The sequence below is a fragment of the Pinus tabuliformis genome, chromosome 2_1, assembly GCF_031772625.1.
Source record: "Pinus tabuliformis cultivar Carrire ecotype Pingquan chromosome 2_1, CPIR1, whole genome shotgun sequence".
Classification (NCBI taxonomy): Eukaryota; Viridiplantae; Streptophyta; class Pinopsida; order Pinales; family Pinaceae; genus Pinus; species Pinus tabuliformis.
In genome coordinates, this window is record NC_142299.1 from 9,423,468 (window position 1) to 9,440,719 (window position 17,252).

A 17,252-nucleotide genomic window follows, 5' to 3' on the forward strand; every position below is an offset into this window, starting at 1 on the left:
GAATAAATAAGGAAGATATATTGAAAAGAATTTGATAATACTGATTCACCCCCCCTCTTAGTATTATTTCCAACAATTGGTATGAGAGCCGGTCCTTCTGAAGAAGCTTGATCGCTTGAAGGAAGATCTAACATCATGAGCAACTACGAGAGGGAAGCATCAATCAGGCCACCAATTTTTGATGGGACAAACTTCGTATATTGGAAGGTAAGAGTTACTGCCTATCTTCAATCTTTGGGTACAGAAGTATGGGACATTATAGAAACAGGGTATACTTTTCCATCAGCTACTCCTACAGATTCAGCTGAGAAGAAGAAATATGAAACAAATGCAAAGGCGGTTAATACTCTTCTAGGATGTCTATCTCAATCTGAATTCGTGAAGGTTATGCAATATAAATCCGCAAAAGAAATATGGGACAAGATTGTTTTGAGCTACGAAGGAGATGAACAGGTAAAACGTGCAAAACTTCAAACCCTCGGGATTCAGTATGAGAATCTCAGAATGTATAATGATGAAAGTGTGGCTAACTATTTTCTTCGTGTGGATGAGATTGTTAATTGTATGAAAAATTTGGGTGAAGAAATAAAAGAGACTGTTGTGGTTGAAAAAGTTCTAAGATCTTTGTCACCTAGGTTTGAATCTAAAGTTTCTGCTATAGAAGAAAAGGAGAATCTACAACATCTTAAAATGTCAAAACTACATGGAATTCTAACTGCTTATGAAATGAGAAAAGGAGGTCCATCTGACAGGAAAGAAGCTGCCTTCAAGGCTTCAGGTAAAGGAGAGTACTATGAATCAGGACATGGGTCAGAAGAAGAAGGAGAATCAAATTTTGTCAGAAATCTTCAACGGGGTGTTGGTCGGTTCAGAGGTAAGTTACCCTTCAAATGCTTTTCTTGTGGAAGAGTAGGTCACTATGCTGCCAAATGTCCTCATAAGGATAAGATCGACAAAGGAAAGGAACCTATTAGATGGAACAAAAAACAGAATGCAAATAAGAAAAGCTACTACACTCATGAAGACAGTGATGGTCTATCAAATAGTGATGAAGATGAACGAGGTAATGACTATAAACTTTTAATGGCCTTTGAAGATGATGATTACATGGATGCTATAGATGTGGATAGTTTTCATGAAGAGATTTCTAGACTTAAGACATGTATAGAAGAAAAGAATATGATCATTTATACTCTACAATTTCAAATTGATGAAAAAGAAAAATATCTTGAAAAGTTAGAAGGTGAAATTGTTGGCCTTAGAAAAGAAATTGAGAAAACAAAGGCTATTAATCTTAAGTTTGTCAAAGGATCCGAAACTCTGGATGAGATCATCAATGTACAACGTTCTCCGCTAAACAAGACAGGTCTGGGGTATAATGGAGAAACATCTCAAGCATCCACCTCAAAGAGTTATCTTGATGCAGCAAGAAGGAATGAGCAAAAGCACAATGGAGATCACCAGGTAAAGCAGGGACGAATTACATCAAGAACGAACAAAGACTATCAGGTAAACCAGTGGCAATCTGTCTTAAGGATGAACAAAAGCTACAACCAGCCACAGGTAAAATCTTCTCAATTTGCTTCAAGAATGGATGACAATAGAAATTACAATCATTTGGCCGGTAGATTTGATAATCGCAGAAGTTTCTTCAATGGGAAATGTTTCTCTTGCCATAACTTTGGTCACAAAGCAGCTCAATGTGTTGCATATAAAACAATCATGACTAGAGAAGCTCAAAAACAAAGAAGTATGATCGGGATTACAAAAAGGACCTATAACAACTTTTCGGCTCTTGAAAATGAAGTTGAATGTTCTATTTGCAATAACTTTGGTCATGAAGATTCTGAATGCGGGAGCAGGTTTCAGCAAACAAAGGAACAAACCTCAAGCACCAGAACATGGAGAATAAAGGAACCACAAACAGAAAGATGTGGGATAGCTTTTTATGCAGAGGGACAAGAAAATCTATGGTACATCGACAGTGGATGTTCGAAGCATATGACAGGTGATAAAGAAAAACTTGAATCATATTCTGCTTTAGAAAAGGGAAAGAAAGTTTCTTTTGGAAATGATACTCCAGCAGCTATAAAAGGAAAAGGCACAACTCAGTTAAAAGAAAAGCTCAAAGCTGGAAATGTTTTGTATGTTGATGGCTTGAAGCATAACCTTCTGAGTGTCAGTCAGATGTGCGATCAAGGAACCGAGGTAATATTTCGATCAAATGGATGTAGCGTTCGTGATCTTGATACAAGGAAAACAGTGATCAAAGGTAGAAGAACTCCAAATAATCTATACATATTTGAAGAAGGACAACAACAATGCTATTTGAGCAAGGATGATGAGCACTGGTTATGGCACCGAAGGTTGGGGCATCTAAGATTTTCACAAATAAGGAAAGCATGCAAATATCAGGCAGTTCGTGGTCTTCCAGATATCAAAATTCCAGACAACACCATATGCAAATCATGTCAGTTTGGAAAGAAAACCAGAACTAACTTTCCAGAGAAGGAAGGATCAGCTAGCATGCCTCTTGAACTAGTCCATACAGATGTATGTGGTCTATTTAGGAAAAGGACACCTCGAGGAGAAGAATACTTGATATTATTCATTGACAATTTCTCCAGGTTTGTTTGGTTAGGACTTATGAAGCACAAAGATGAAGCATTCGAGAAATTCAAATCCTTCAAAGCCTTGGTTGAAAATGAATCAGGTTACAAAATTAAGTGCCTCAGGTCTGACAGAGGTGGGGAGTTTACCTCAAATGAATTTTTTGATTTCTGTGAAGAACATGGGATAAGAAGAGAATTCTCTACAGCTAGAACTGCTCAGCAAAATGGAGTGGTGGAAAGGATGAACAGAACAATCCAACAAATGGCTTGTGCTATGCTGGATGAGTCTGGAACTCCCGCAACTTTCTGGGGTGAAGACGCATATGCTGCAGTTGTTATTCTCAACAAAACAAATGTCCGAGTGAACAACACTCAAACTCCTCATGAGATCTGGTATGGTGAGACTCCTTCGGTAAAGCACTTCAAAATCTTTGGGAGCAAATGCTATATTAAGAACACTGATGAGCAACTTGGCAAACTTGAACCTAGAGTAGATGAAGGCATTCTTCTTGGTTATTCTCCACATAACAAAGCATATAAGTGCTACAATAAAAGACTTGGAAGAATTGTTGACAGCATTGATGTAGTGGTTGATGAAAAGGGATACATTCCTAGGCAAGTAAATCATGAAAATATCGAAGAAGATGAAGACTACCCTCAAAGACAGAATGATGAAAAAGAAGAACCTCAAGGAGCACCAGAGGAACAGATAAGAATAGAAGAGAAGACTCCATCCCGGTACGTTCAGAAGAATCATCCAGAATCTCAGATTTTGGGGCAGAAAGAAGCAGGTGTACAAACAAGAAGAACAATTGCAGAAGCTTCAAGCTATTTGGCATTACTCTCCTCCACTGAACCACAAAATGTAAAAGAGGCATGCAAAGATGAATTTTGGGTCAAAGCAATGGATGAAGAACTTGAGCAGATTGAAAAGAACAACACTTGGGAGTTGGTTCCTAGACCAAAGGATAAGAATGTTATAGGGACAAAATGGGTCTTCAAAAATAAGTTGAATGAAAATGGGGAAGTAATTAGAAACAAGGCAAGACTTGTCTGTAAAGGGTATGCGCAGCAAGAAGGAATAGATTTTGAGGAAACTTTTGCTCCCGTTGCAAGACTTGAGGCCATCCGAATGTTCCTTGCTCTCTCAAGCTTTCAAAAGTTCAAAGTATTTCAAATGGACGTGAAATCAGCCTTTCTGAATGGCGACTTAGAAGAAGAAGTATACATTGAGCAGCCGGATGGTTTCATTATTGGAAATGATCCAAATCTTGTATGCAGATTGAAAAAGGCTCTCTATGGTCTTAAACAAGCTCCAAGGGCTTGGTACTATCGTTTGGACAAATATCTTCATCAACAAGTTTTTTCAAAAGGATCAGCAGATAACAATCTTTATATAAAAATTGAAAATGACAAATTGCTAATACTTGTTGTGTATGTAGATGACATTATCTTTGGCAGCAATGAAGAATCTATGAGTCAAAGCTTTGCCTTGGTGATGCTGAAAGAATTCGAAATGTCCTTGCTTGGAGAATTGACATATTTTCTTGGTTTGCAAATCCAACAAAATGAAGGAGGGATCTTCTTGTCTCAAACCAAGTATCTCAAGCAGATTTTGAAGAAATATGGTATGGAAGAAGCAAAACTAGTATGTACACCCATGGTCACAGGATGTAACCTCAGTGCAAATGATGAATCAGCAGCAGTGCATCAACCAACTTATAGATCTATGATTGGAAGTCTACTTTATTTGACAGGTACCCGACCAGACATCATGCATGCAGTGGGAATAGTTGGAAGATTTCAGGAAAATCCAAAGGAAACTCATCTTCAGGCAGTAAAGAGAATCTTCAAATATCTTCAAGGGACTCAAAACTATGGCTTATGGTATCCTAGAGATACAGATCTCACACTTCATGCTTATACAGATGCAGATTGGTCCGGAAGCGTGGATGACAGGAAAAGCACAAGTGGTGGTGCATTCTTTGTGGGTTCCAGATTAGTATCTTGGTTCAGCAAGAAACAGAGTTCGATTGCCTTGTCTACAGCTGAAGCAGAATATGTTGTTGCTGCATCTTGCTGCACTCAACTCCTTTGGATGATGCAGACCTTGCAGGATTTTCAAATCACTTGTACACCACCCATCTCCATCTTATGTGATAATACAAGTGCAATCAGTATTTCAAAGAACCCAGTCATGCATTCAAAAACCAAGCACATACCAATCAAGTATCACTTTCTCCGAGAACAAGTGCTTGAACAAAAGGTCAAGTTGGAGTATGTTCCTTCTAAGGAATAGGTTGCTGATATACTCACCAAACCATTGCCTAGGGAGACCTTTGAATACCTCAGGCAAAAACTGGGGGTTGTTGATGCATCATCTTGTTGTTGAATCTCTTCTGATTGTTGGTTGTATGCAAGGTTCATCTAAAGTATATGCGTACATGTGCTGGGTTGCGGATTGGTCAAAGATCGAATGGCACAGGTTCAAGGGGAGCATATCATGCATTGTTGGCATTATGGAGGAAGTACAGAAGGAGATCATGGATGCTGGTCTGAATATTGCTGCAATACGTCTCTATCTCTTTCATGGTCATGGATTATGGTTCTTCTTTGCAGATCTGGTTTATGGTCAGGGGGAGCATGTTCTTAGGGGGAGCATAACCCTTTTCCCTTGATGTCAAAGGGGGAGAGTGATTGGTTGTTGTTGCCATCAAGTCCAAAGGGGGAGATTGTTGGCATTATGATACATATGTTGTACTTGATGGCAACCCACTCATCTCAGATAATAAATTATAGTGTAGAGAAAATTTCACGCACTTATATGCACAGAAAATTTTATTTCATGTAGAGAAAAGTTCACGCACTTTTATGTAGAGAAAAGTTTATTTCATGTAGAGAAAAGTTCACGCACTTTTATGCAGAGAAAAGTTTATTTCATGTAGAGAAAAAGTTCACGCACTTTCATGCAAGGAAAAGCGCGTATATGTTGGAGAACTTACCTTTGGTCCATGGTAGTTAGTCCTTGGTATTTGAACCTATGAGGAAAAGCGCGTATATGTTGGAGAACTTACCTTTAGTCCATGGTAGTTAGTCCTTGGTATTTGAACCTATGAGGAAAAGCGCGTATATGTTGGAGAACTTACCTTTGGTCCATGGTAGTTAGTCCTTGGTATTTGAACCTATGGTTTTGGACCATGGTACCTCGTCAAAAGTGTTGATCTCACGCAATTTCATGGTTGGTTCATGGTATTAGTCCGACAGTTTTTGATCCTATGGTTTTGGCCCGTGGTATTGCATCCAAAAGTGTTGATCTCACGCACTTTCATGGTTGGTTCATGGTATTAGTCCAACAGTTTTTTGATCCTATGGTTTTGGCCCGTGGTATTGTGAAAGGCCTAAGACTATAAAAGAGGAAGGAGATCATTTGGCAAAGCATCTTCTGAATTATTGAATATCTGATAAAGTGCTAGATCTAGAATATTGTGATTGGGTTTTGGTGCAGATCTGGATCTGAATGAAGAAGGAACCTGAGCGTAAGGAGAAGGATAAGTTCTATTGATGGGTCAAAATCTTAAGGCTGGAATAGTGGTATCTCAATATGATTTTGATCTGTGATATGTGGCATACGCTTGATCTATAAATCTAATAATCTGGGTCTGAATTATTGATGCACGTTTTATTTTACACATGTTATGATCTGGGTATGTCTGATGTAACAACTGCAAAGTTATAAAGAAATATTTGCAGATCTGTATGCGGGTTGGCTTTGGTGAAATCACCGATTGATGATGCAAGTGTAGTTGATGGGTTTTTGATGTTCTTGGATCCAGTCTGAAAATTAATGAAAAGTGGTCCTTGAAAGAAAAGAAGTAGGGGGTTGTAGCTCCCTTCCAGGAGAGACTGGAAAACGAAAGAGAAAGTTGTAGCTCTCTGCAGGTTGTAGCCTGCGTACTAGTAAAGGACTGCACCAGCACAAAATCATTGTAAAAGAAGTTTCTTATTAAAAGAAGATAGAGACATATTGCAGCAGGTGGTTTTCACCCACAATGGGTTTCCACCTTATATCTGGTGTTCTTTTGTGTGACTATTTGCTTTTCTTGTTCCTGCTCATTATTTTATGATTCTGACATACAAAGTAATGATCAATATTTGAAGAATTATTCAAAGTATAAATAAGGAAGATATATTGAAAAGAATTTGATAATACTGATTCACCCCCCCTCTCAGTATTATTTCCAACACAATACACATGAAAATACTTTGGGGAAAGCCACAACTAAAGACCCCACACTATTGTATTATCATACACGGTGGAAATACATAGGAATTATACAAAGCCTTAGCTCTCACAGCTAGCCAGCTCTCAGTACAATCCTCATAGATGCTCACAGGCAATCTTGGCTTCTCTCCAGCCTTCCTCTCTGCCCTCCAAGCTCCTATTTCCTTGCGCTGTTCCTTGTCGATGATTTTCCCATTACCAAGTGGAAAACCAATCCTTCAAAACTACGCAATCCTCAAGGATGAATCCTTGACTGCATGCATGAGTTTTCTCCATGAGAAAACACATGAAACTAATAGTACACTGTCCTTTAACATTAATCTCAACTAGGTCTTTCTCATAATAGACATGCATGAGTTTCTGATGAGGGAATCTCCAGTTAACTGGAGTAGCACTAGTTGAGTTCATTAATGCATCAACTGACTGTTAACTCACTATTAGTTCCTCAAACAGTTTGGAGCTAATTTAACTAGACTTAACTCAGTAAACCGAGTTAACTAATTACAGCTCAAATATAACTCAATCTTATCTCCTTAATTTAAGGAATAACTCTTGCATCACTTCAGAAAGACTTCTAACTTGAATTTATCCAACTAATTAATTTAAATTTAATTAATTAATTATTTCCAAGTAGTTGTTAAGACTAAATTTGATTTTATTTCACAATTTAGTTCAAGGACAAATTAAATTGGAATATTCTTGTTGCCATATTTCAACAGTTGGGTCCTATGAGGATTAACTACTACCATTTATACATTTGGCACCATCTTCTATTACCATCTAGAAATTAGTTATGGGAAATTCTTAGTTGTGTAGTCTTGTGCCCTACAATATGTACATGTACAACGTGGATTAAGAAAAGCTCGTGCAAGGTGTCCTTACTGTCAATAATTATGACACGCAAGAGGTCCCCAACCTCTTCCAAATCCTTCTCTTCCTCTCATTAGTCCTCTTAGACCTCTAGTTGTCATTCCCTATCCTTGTCTAGGATGATTATATTTTCCAATCTAATTATATCATGGATGGTTAAAGCCTCTCATTGCATCTTAAGTTCCTTTGGGTCCCTATACCCTAAATGAATCAAATGTACATTTGTGAAACAATTCTAATGTGTGAAAATGCTGCATATCATGCGACATCGATTTGCAAAAGTCACAAAATAAATCTCATGCATTCACCTCATACTTCTACATGATCGAACAATTCTATGGGTTGTAACCCCATACTCGTCAAACTTCACACCACATTCCTCTACCCTACGCAAGAGGATTAGCTACATCGGTTCCCATATAGTATGTCATCAACATGCAGTCATTTATGTGGTGACATTTTTTCCTACACATAGTACACCACACTTCCTCTCACTTCTATTTCCCCTTAGTTAGACCCTATAACTGAAGAGTCAATGCCACTAGTTGAGACTGCACCTGTGCCATACCACAATTTTCTCTGCTCCCTACTCGAGAAGCGTCCATTTTCAGCACAAATTCTAATGTCTTCAACTGTGAATTGATTCTTTATTGTGTTAATGGTATCCTAATATTAAGAATTAAAATAGCAATGAACCATTATTTATGTTACACATCCAAATCTCAATCGTCAACCTATCCTTCAAGATCATAAAGCTTTGGTCAAAATCCCATACCAACTCGCTTGAACCATGCTTTGTCTCCCTCTAGTTAGTAAAGCATTGGGAATCATATTTAGACTTCTAAAATTATCTGATTAATGGTTAAATATCATTTAGCATTGTGGCATGTCCAGTTAGAGTCGCACACTTGTACTTCATGTACCATGTCAATGTATTGTCGCTAAAGGAAGCCTCTAATTGCACAATCTTTATTGCCTCATCTAGAACCTATTTTCTATCCAAACAACCCCACAAACAAATAATTTTTTCTCTAGATATTCATTCCTAACACCATGAAACATAAGCATCCTCAATTCTACACCTGTCATCATACTTTGCACAATACTCCTTGATGAAGTACTTCTATTCACACCTACTGTGCCACTAGAAAATTGTGCACTTCTCCATGCACTAGACTAAACTCGATCACTTTGCGACACTCAACATACTATTTGACTAACTCTACTGCTACTAATACCTCCACCCTCTTTACTATGATTACCTTCTACACTATTTGTTACAACATGTTGAGTACTTGCCTCTATATTTGTAGATGCGGGTGGGGTCATTGGTTCGACACCAAGCATGGTGTGATTCTACTGTCTAGGGTTCAAAAAATCCATGCTGCATGGACATAACTTCTCTTCTTCCTCCACTTTTCTGCATGGGGTATCGAACTATGTTCCTTCATAGCTTTGATCAATTGCACTACTCCTTATCCTCTAGCAGCCTTTTCTTGCCCCTCTTCTTCGGATCCTCCTTACAGTGGGCATCAACGCTAACTAACCTCCTCCCACGTTACTTCGTCAAAACCTCCATCCACTCCTCAATGTGCCACCCTCCACATATTCTATCTTCATCTTACATCTTCACATTCACATATGTAATCTCGTACCTACCTTCAATCTCCACCATAGTCTTTTTTTATTCTTCCATCTCTCCTTAGCTCCAATTACGCCCTAGTTCTCCTCCACTTTCCCCTTGGTGCAGATTAGTCTAACCGCTCATGTTGTCTCACTTGAAGGATAGAACTCTATGGTCACATAATAGCATTTTAATGGGTAATGGTAGTGACCGTATGAATCTACCTTGTGGACCCTTCAGGAATTTCCTTTGCAACACACTATAGGATATTGTCGCTTCCACTTTGAATTCCATAATATAACCTTCCTATACACTCTCAAAACATAAATTGACAGCATGTGAGATCTTGTTACTTACCACTTGCAACTAACACACATCCTCTGGAGTCCACTATCTTGGTCCATTATGGCAATAATTTGGATTATTGTCCTTCAGTTGCTAAACCCACTCTATCAAAATATTTGGGAATTCTCCAAATAAAGCCTCATGAATTTCAGTAAATATATGTTTCTTCAAGCTTTTCTCCGTGCTAAGTCTCCTACCTCCAATTTATTTTGCTGCAAATTCATGCTCCTTGTTCTTAAGCCATTGAGTAATTTCCTCCTTGGTGGGATTCCATGGTTTCCACATATTTGTCGCAAAATAATCCCATCATACATTGATCATGATCCTCACAATGGAACCATTTGTTGGCATTCGAAATTATGACAGACCCCAAATTGCATTTTTCAGCTAACAAACTTGCTCAGCACTGGACCTTTTGCATCACCCACAAAGTGTATGAAGCCTCACTCGAGGTGTTATGGGGCACTGTTGGAACCAGGTTTCCTGAGTCATATGCGATTATTGTTACTCAATGACATAGGAATTAATCTTACAACGCAGGGTTCTAGACACCTATCAAACAAACACTTAACAACTATTTTGCAACTATGTGTCATATGAGCTTCACATGTTCTTACACAAGCTAGTTAACGCACTATTAATTACCCACAATAGTATTACGATCAAGACATTTCGATTCCTTCAAAAACCTCTTTAACAACATCAACGCAAATCATCATTCGATAAACATAAGATTAATGTGATAAAGCTATACTAATGATATTAATTATCTTAGTCGTACAAAATATTAAGAAATATTGGTTCTACACTATACCATTATACAATCAATGAATAGAAAACAATATTCAAGAACATAATATATTTATACACCAATGCACATGGGTAAATCCATTGTTCTTTCCATTACTTTAACATAAGCAAAACAGGCGCAATGCGCTACAATGAAAGTCATTAAAAACTCAGCTCACCAACCTTCAATATATACTCATGACACAATACAACAATTATTACATTGTAAGAATAAACACCCTTAACTCTACTACAAACTTCTTTCTTTGCACATAGGTTGGAAAATAGCTACAAGCACACAAATGACTACCCTATAGAATTATAATCACTGTAATAGAAAAGCACAATCTCAACAACTCTTCCTTCTCCTTCGGCTAACCCTCGAACTATCTCGGGCAAGTCCTCTTATTGATCCTTCATAACTTCTTGGTCCTCCTCAGCGTGCTTCTCTTCCCGAGTTCCTTCATTTTGCAAATATCTCCACTTTCCTCTACCACTACAACCTTCCTCTCCTTCACCCATCATCCCCAAAATCCTAACTACAAAATTTATTCGCACACATCCTCGCTTGATGGACGTTTCCATCCTCTTCGCGTGGTGCCTCTATGCCATGTATCTCTCTTCTGCACCAATCCTACTATTGCGCATTGGATACTTGACTCGTGCACTAGTCTATCCTATGCAGACCCTTGTACTAACACTTAAAAAAAATTCAAAAAAATTTCAGCCTCCCACACTAGGTGACAAAAGGTGACTAAGAAACCTAGGATCATCTAAGTTATATGAACATCAGTTCTAAGACAGAGGACTTGGGCATTTATAGAAAATGATATGTTTCGCATAGAATCAAATGACATGATGGGGTAGGGAGGATGCCTAGAAGGGGAAACTACTCCTTTAACATTTGCATTGATCATCTTTTCTCTTATCTCTAGAGAGAGAGCTTTCCACTACTCTTCTAGTGACTCTTTGTCCAACATTTGGATAGTTGTCCTATGTGGAAATGACAACATATCTGCAATGGCATTTAGTGTTATTTTGATGACTTCCTTTTCTCCTTAAGAAGAGATGATAACTCTTTGATTTGGCAACTATGCACTGACACTCTCGAATATCATCTACGGGAAGTCATACATTTGTGCAAGCACTGGTAGGACCAAGTTTTATTCAGATAGCTTGTTGTGGTTTCCTATTATATCAAAGATGCTCTATACCAATTAGATATCCTTTCTCACGTTATAAGTAGTTATGATAGGGTCCCAAACATTGGCATCTTGATCACTTGGAACTTGTGGTGTTGCCATTGGAAATGTGGGATTTGCTGAAAATGAGATTAGTTGACTAAGATGAAGTAAGGACAAAATTAAGATTCGCGAGTAAGATTTAGTATCCAATGAATAAGTACCACATGGCTAAACAAGCTTGATCGGTGAGATGGAAGAAAACTATCTCAAGATGAAGAGTTCAATCTCTTGCAAAGGGAACAAGTGAAAGCATCCTCCGACTTGCTGAGGGTGAGTTAATGAGTGATCGAGACGTCAACCCAAATTCCAACACTAATATTAAAATTTTGTTATATATATAACGACAGGTAAACACAATTTTCTCCTTAGAAATTAATATATATGAGCTGTGGAGCAGCTCAGCGTTGACTAAATAGCTGCGTCTGCGTTCGAGTCGCCTTAAATATATATATTTTTTCTCAATGGTAAATTAGTCCAGCGTTAGCTCTACGGGTAAACACAATTTTCTCCTCAGGAATTAATATATATGAACTGTGAAACAGCTCAGCGTTGACTAAATATCTGCGTCTGCGTTCGAGTCGCCTTAAAATATATATATTTCTCAATGGTAAATTAGTCTGCGTCTGCGTTAGCCCTATATGTTGAAATCAGAGAAATCAAAACAACCACTAGGGCGTCCCACATTTCCATAAATATTTTAAATTACAACCACAAAGACTTGGACTTGGACTTTGGGAATTATTGAAAGTCATCATAAAGATGAGCTTGGAAAGTTGGACGGGTGCAGCTTGACCAGGGGTACTCAAAAGTCGTCATTTTAGGTGAGCGATGCGTGAATTCGGCGAAGCATCACAGGTATAGTTTCAATTAAATATTGCAATTACAAAGACTTGGACTTGGACTTGGACTTTGGTGATTATTCAAAGTCGTCGAGTTACATGACAATGATGAATCGCATTATAGCACGGAACCAGAGACGGTTCAGCTTGACAAGCGGTACTCAAAAGTCGTCATTTTGGGTGAGCGATGCATTCGGCGAAGCATCAGAGGTATAGTTTCTATTAAATCCGGTGAAACATCAAAGATATGGCTTCCATCAGTTTATTTGTTTTGCATTGTTTCATAATATTGATTCTGGGCACTGTGGGCAGACATACTGATCTCATCAATGCGAACAGAATTTTCAAATCCTAGGGAAAGTTAGAAACATGTGCATGCTTTTATCCATTAAGCCTACGTATCTGTGCAGAGTAAATTAGAGTTTTGAGGAGCACAAATATTGGCACATCCTTGCGCTCTAGGCTCTCCACTCTCCGTTGGCCATGTCGATCCTGCATGATAAAGTCTCATGGTCGACTCTGTTCGTGAGCCAAACTATTAAACTATTTGGCGGAATGGTAGTTCTTTTGATGATCAATATTCCTCATTCACAGATTTGCCAGGCACAACTGTTTACGTGCCACCACAATGTTAACTATACAGAAGGCAGTACGTTCGAAGCAAATCTGAATACAGTCATGAATAGTCTTATCAAAGATACGTTACAAACAGGGTTTAACACATCTGTGTATGGCCAAAGTCCTGACCAAGTATATGGCCTCCTTCAATGTCGAGGAGACGCAACAGTCGAGCAGTGCTACAATTGTTCACAAGAGGCAAACACTACACTTCGACAAAACTGTGGGAATGCCCGCGGTGGTTTAATTTGGTTTACTTATTGCTTTTTACGTTACGAGAACTATAATTTCATCGGACAACTGGATACTAATGATGCATGGTATACTTACATTGGGAATGTCACAAGCGCTAATGTCTTTAATCAGGCTCTTGATGGACTATTCACCAAGTTGTTATCTGAAGCAACGTCTGGATCTAAATTATATGCCTCTGGAACAACCAGAGACTCTTTGTTTCGAGAGATTTACGCTATGGTCCAGTGCACCAGAGATATATCTATTGATAACTGCTCATCATGTCTGTCGGGACAAATAGGTTATATTTTTGCAACTTACAGTGGAAGTCAAGGAGCTCAGTCTTTAACGGGAAGCTGCAGAGTTCGCTATGAAATGTATAGTTTCTTTAAGTCGATTTCGTCACCACCCCCTGCGGAAGCGCCAGTTAATACGCCAGTGGCTAATACACGACAGAATCATAGCAGGCCATCCAGTAGTAGTACGCAGAACGACAAGTCTTCAAACAAATTACCCATAATTTTAGGTGTTGCTGGCGGCTTGCTTCTGTTGTTATTGGTATGCGTGTTAACAATAGGGAGGAGATTGATGTCTGTCGTATTTCTAAATTCTTCCCAAGGTATTTGCATGAATTACTTATGAATACTAACGGTGCTTATGATTAGATCCGGGTTTAGATGGTATTCAATTTTGCGGCATAGGTCATGACGAAGCTGTGTATTTTCGTTGTATAGGTCATGGGCAAGTCGAGGAAGACACAGCAATCGATGAGGATCGGCAAATTGCGTTTACCATGGAAGAATTGATAGCTGCTACGGAAAATTTTCACGATAATAATAAGCTTGGGGAAGGTGGATTTGGGGCCGTATACAAGGTAACAATTAATAAGAAAGCTTCTCCTAGTTTATAGAATAGTACTTTCCCGGCTAATCTCACCGCACCTTTGACATTTTGGCTGAATTTTTCAGGGAACTGCTGAAGATGGAAAAGAAATAGCTGTGAAGAAGCTGTCCTTAAAATCTCTTCAAGGAAAGAAAGAATTTCTAAATGAAGTTAAACTTGTGGCCAAAATTCAACATAGGAATCTTGTTAACATACTAGGACGTTGCGCAGAGGGATCGGAAAGGTTGCTTGTTTATGAATACTTACCCAATAAAAGCCTCGATAAAATCCTATTCGGTGAGTCACTTCCGTTCTATTTTGTAACTGAAAAAACACCTTAATATTCCGAAATATCTAGCTCGGTCATGATGAATAGTTAGCGCACTGCATCCATTTTTACAGATCCAAACAAACGCAACCAGCTTGATTGGCTGAAACGCTACAACATTATAGTGGGAGTGGCTCGTGGGCTTCTCTATCTGCACGAGGATTCTCAACTGCGGATTATTCATAGGGATATTAAAGCAAGCAATATTTTGTTGGACGCAAATCTGAATCCTAAGATAGCCGACTTCGGCTTAGCAAGACTTTTTCCTGAAGATGAGAGCCCCGTCAACACAAGAGTTGCTGGAACTTAGTAAGATTTCAAAATAATCATCACAGACTGTCACAATCGATTAACAATGAGTGATGGATATGTTTTAATCTGGGCTATTGATTTCAAGAAGATTGACAGTATTATAAATTTACTTCATGACAATTTTGCTTCTGGGGATTTAGCTGCCTCGTTATGTTTTAACTTTCTACAGGAATACAATTTCCTTTGCAAATAGCTTTCACTTTAACGTCACTCAATTCCTAAGATTTCCCTCACTATATAATCTTTGACATTGTAATTTGGATACACAGCGGATATATGGCACCAGAGTATGCTCTGCAGGGGCAATTATCTGTAAAAGCTGATGTCTATAGCTTTGGCGTTCTTCTCTTGGAACTTATTACAGGAAGAAAGAACAATGATTATAATCTGTCACTTGAGATGCAGACGCTTTTAGAATGGGTGAGATACTATGATACTGTTATAATTTTATTTTCAACTGAGCATATCTACAGTATTTAGTCCATGTTATATAGTTCATTGGTCTTTTGACAGAGTTTTAAATATCGTGATTGTGCAGGCGTGGAGATTATACAAAGGAGGGAATATTGTGGATATGATTGATCCAGCCATAATTGAAACGTGCAACGTGGAGGAGGCACTGAGATGCATTCATGTTGGTCTTTTATGTACACAAGCTGACTCATCACTTCGTCCATCAATGTCTCTAATCACATTGATGCTTTCATCTCATTCTGTGACATTACCCGTTCCCACAAAGCCTGCTTTTCTGAGATCTCATGTTTCTGAAAACAGCCAGTCCACCAGTTCTGGCACCACATCTTCATTTCACGCTCCTCTGTCGAACGCCGATGCATCCATTACAGAGTTGAAACCCAGTTAACGCGGTTATCGATTAGAGTTGGGACCCAGGTAACGCGCATTTTGGAGTCTATCTGCTCTAAAAATGGTACTTATTTCAGTGTTGTGACATTATTGCCCTCAGAGACAGGTGCATAATTTGTAAAATTATTAATTATTAGGGAATAATCACATTTGAGTGTGCGTTATGCTTTAATCAAACGATTATGTTTTTTTTTTATGGAAATTTTGATTATATTTTGAAAAATTCAGATAGAAATTTTTGTAAATCCAAATAAAAGAAGTCAAATTTCGTAATTTGTAATTTTTAATAATATTGAATCTATTTCTGCCATTAAAAACATAATTCAAATACTACCTTTATAAAAAAAATTAAATATATTTTACCCCACTTTTAACGGCAATTCCTCCCCTCCCTAGACGACGGAGACGACTCCTTGCGTTGTATACCAGACTTATTAAATTAACTTGATGTCACTTTCGAGTTTCAACGGCCAAGATTTACAATTAGAACTTCTTGTGATGCTAATCTGTCACTGATTTGACTTAAATATTAATTCGTTACTGATGATGATATTGTGATTTTCAATTTTACGAATAACCGCGCATATTATTATACCTGCTTCTTAACGATATCGAATTTGAGCTACATTCGTTCGATTTTAATTGGTGTGGAATTTGTTAAAATAATTATTAATTGATGAAATTTATAATAATGATTATAACTGTAACATCTATTTAAATCAAATTTTGGTTTATTGGACCTAAAGAAATAAATTATTTAATTTGATTTATGATTTTTTCCTATGTTCAAAAAGTTTGAAAAGAAGCCTCACGAGGTCACTACAATTTTGACTTTATAAAAGCGTAGGAAGGTGAGGACTGCAACAAAGATTATGAAACTGAGATCTAATGTGGTTGTACATGGGGCACTCTAAGAGGAAGTGATTTTCATCATCGATGTTCATATTCTCATAGAGATGGCAGATCCTTTCCATCCATAGTATTTTAGGAATTGCCCTTTTCACTATGGAACTCATAAGAGTTCGTTCTAATCTTGGTTATATTAATTTTCTTCTTTAAACTAGTTAAAGAAATACTTCTGATCTTCTAGAGTGGGATTGATGACCTCCTTATAATATCTTAATTAATGTGTGAAATAATTAATTTCATTATTTTCAAATAAATTTTTTAAATTAAAAACTTTATACCTATACCATGATATAATGTGATTCTCCTGTTTGCTTTACTATGATTATGTGCGGAATTCCCAGCAACTTTACGAAGTGTTCTGTAATCGTCTTTCCACTACAACTTATGAAATGATTACTTAGTGTATGAATACAATTAGCGTTAGTGTGGCTGTCATATTTACATGCACAAACTAACCATAGATATTTCCATAAATCACAAAAGAAAAAAATCAAAATGTC

General features: G+C 37.8%; 1 protein-coding gene across 1 annotated transcript; it reads left to right on the forward strand.

Moving 5' to 3' along the window:
* The first annotated feature begins 13,001 nt into the window (after positions 1–13,001).
* LOC149198429 (cysteine-rich receptor-like protein kinase 15) lies at positions 13,002–15,939 on the forward strand. Its single transcript, XM_089399270.1, has 6 exons — positions 13,002–14,076; positions 14,192–14,331; positions 14,426–14,636; positions 14,742–14,976; positions 15,249–15,399; positions 15,518–15,939. Exons 1-6 carry the CDS (start codon positions 13,089–13,091, stop codon positions 15,839–15,841), a joined length of 2,049 nt encoding a protein of 682 aa, XP_089255396.1. The 5' UTR covers positions 13,002–13,088; the 3' UTR covers positions 15,842–15,939.
* The last annotated feature ends 1,313 nt before the right edge of the window (positions 15,940–17,252 follow it).

What these genes read in the sequence shown, in the direction of transcription:
- LOC149198429 (XM_089399270.1), top strand. Translation starts at nt 13,089, where the DNA reads ATGTCGATCCTGCATGATAAAGTCTCATGGTCGACTCTGTTCGTGAGC. An exon ending in ATTTCTAAATTCTTCCCAAG is followed by an intron (nt 14,077 to 14,191) that starts GTATTTGCATGA and finishes TTCGTTGTATAG; the next exon opens with GTCATGGGCAAGTCGAGGAA. An exon ending in TGCAGACGCTTTTAGAATGG is followed by an intron (nt 15,400 to 15,517) that starts GTGAGATACTAT and finishes GTGATTGTGCAG; the next exon opens with GCGTGGAGATTATACAAAGG.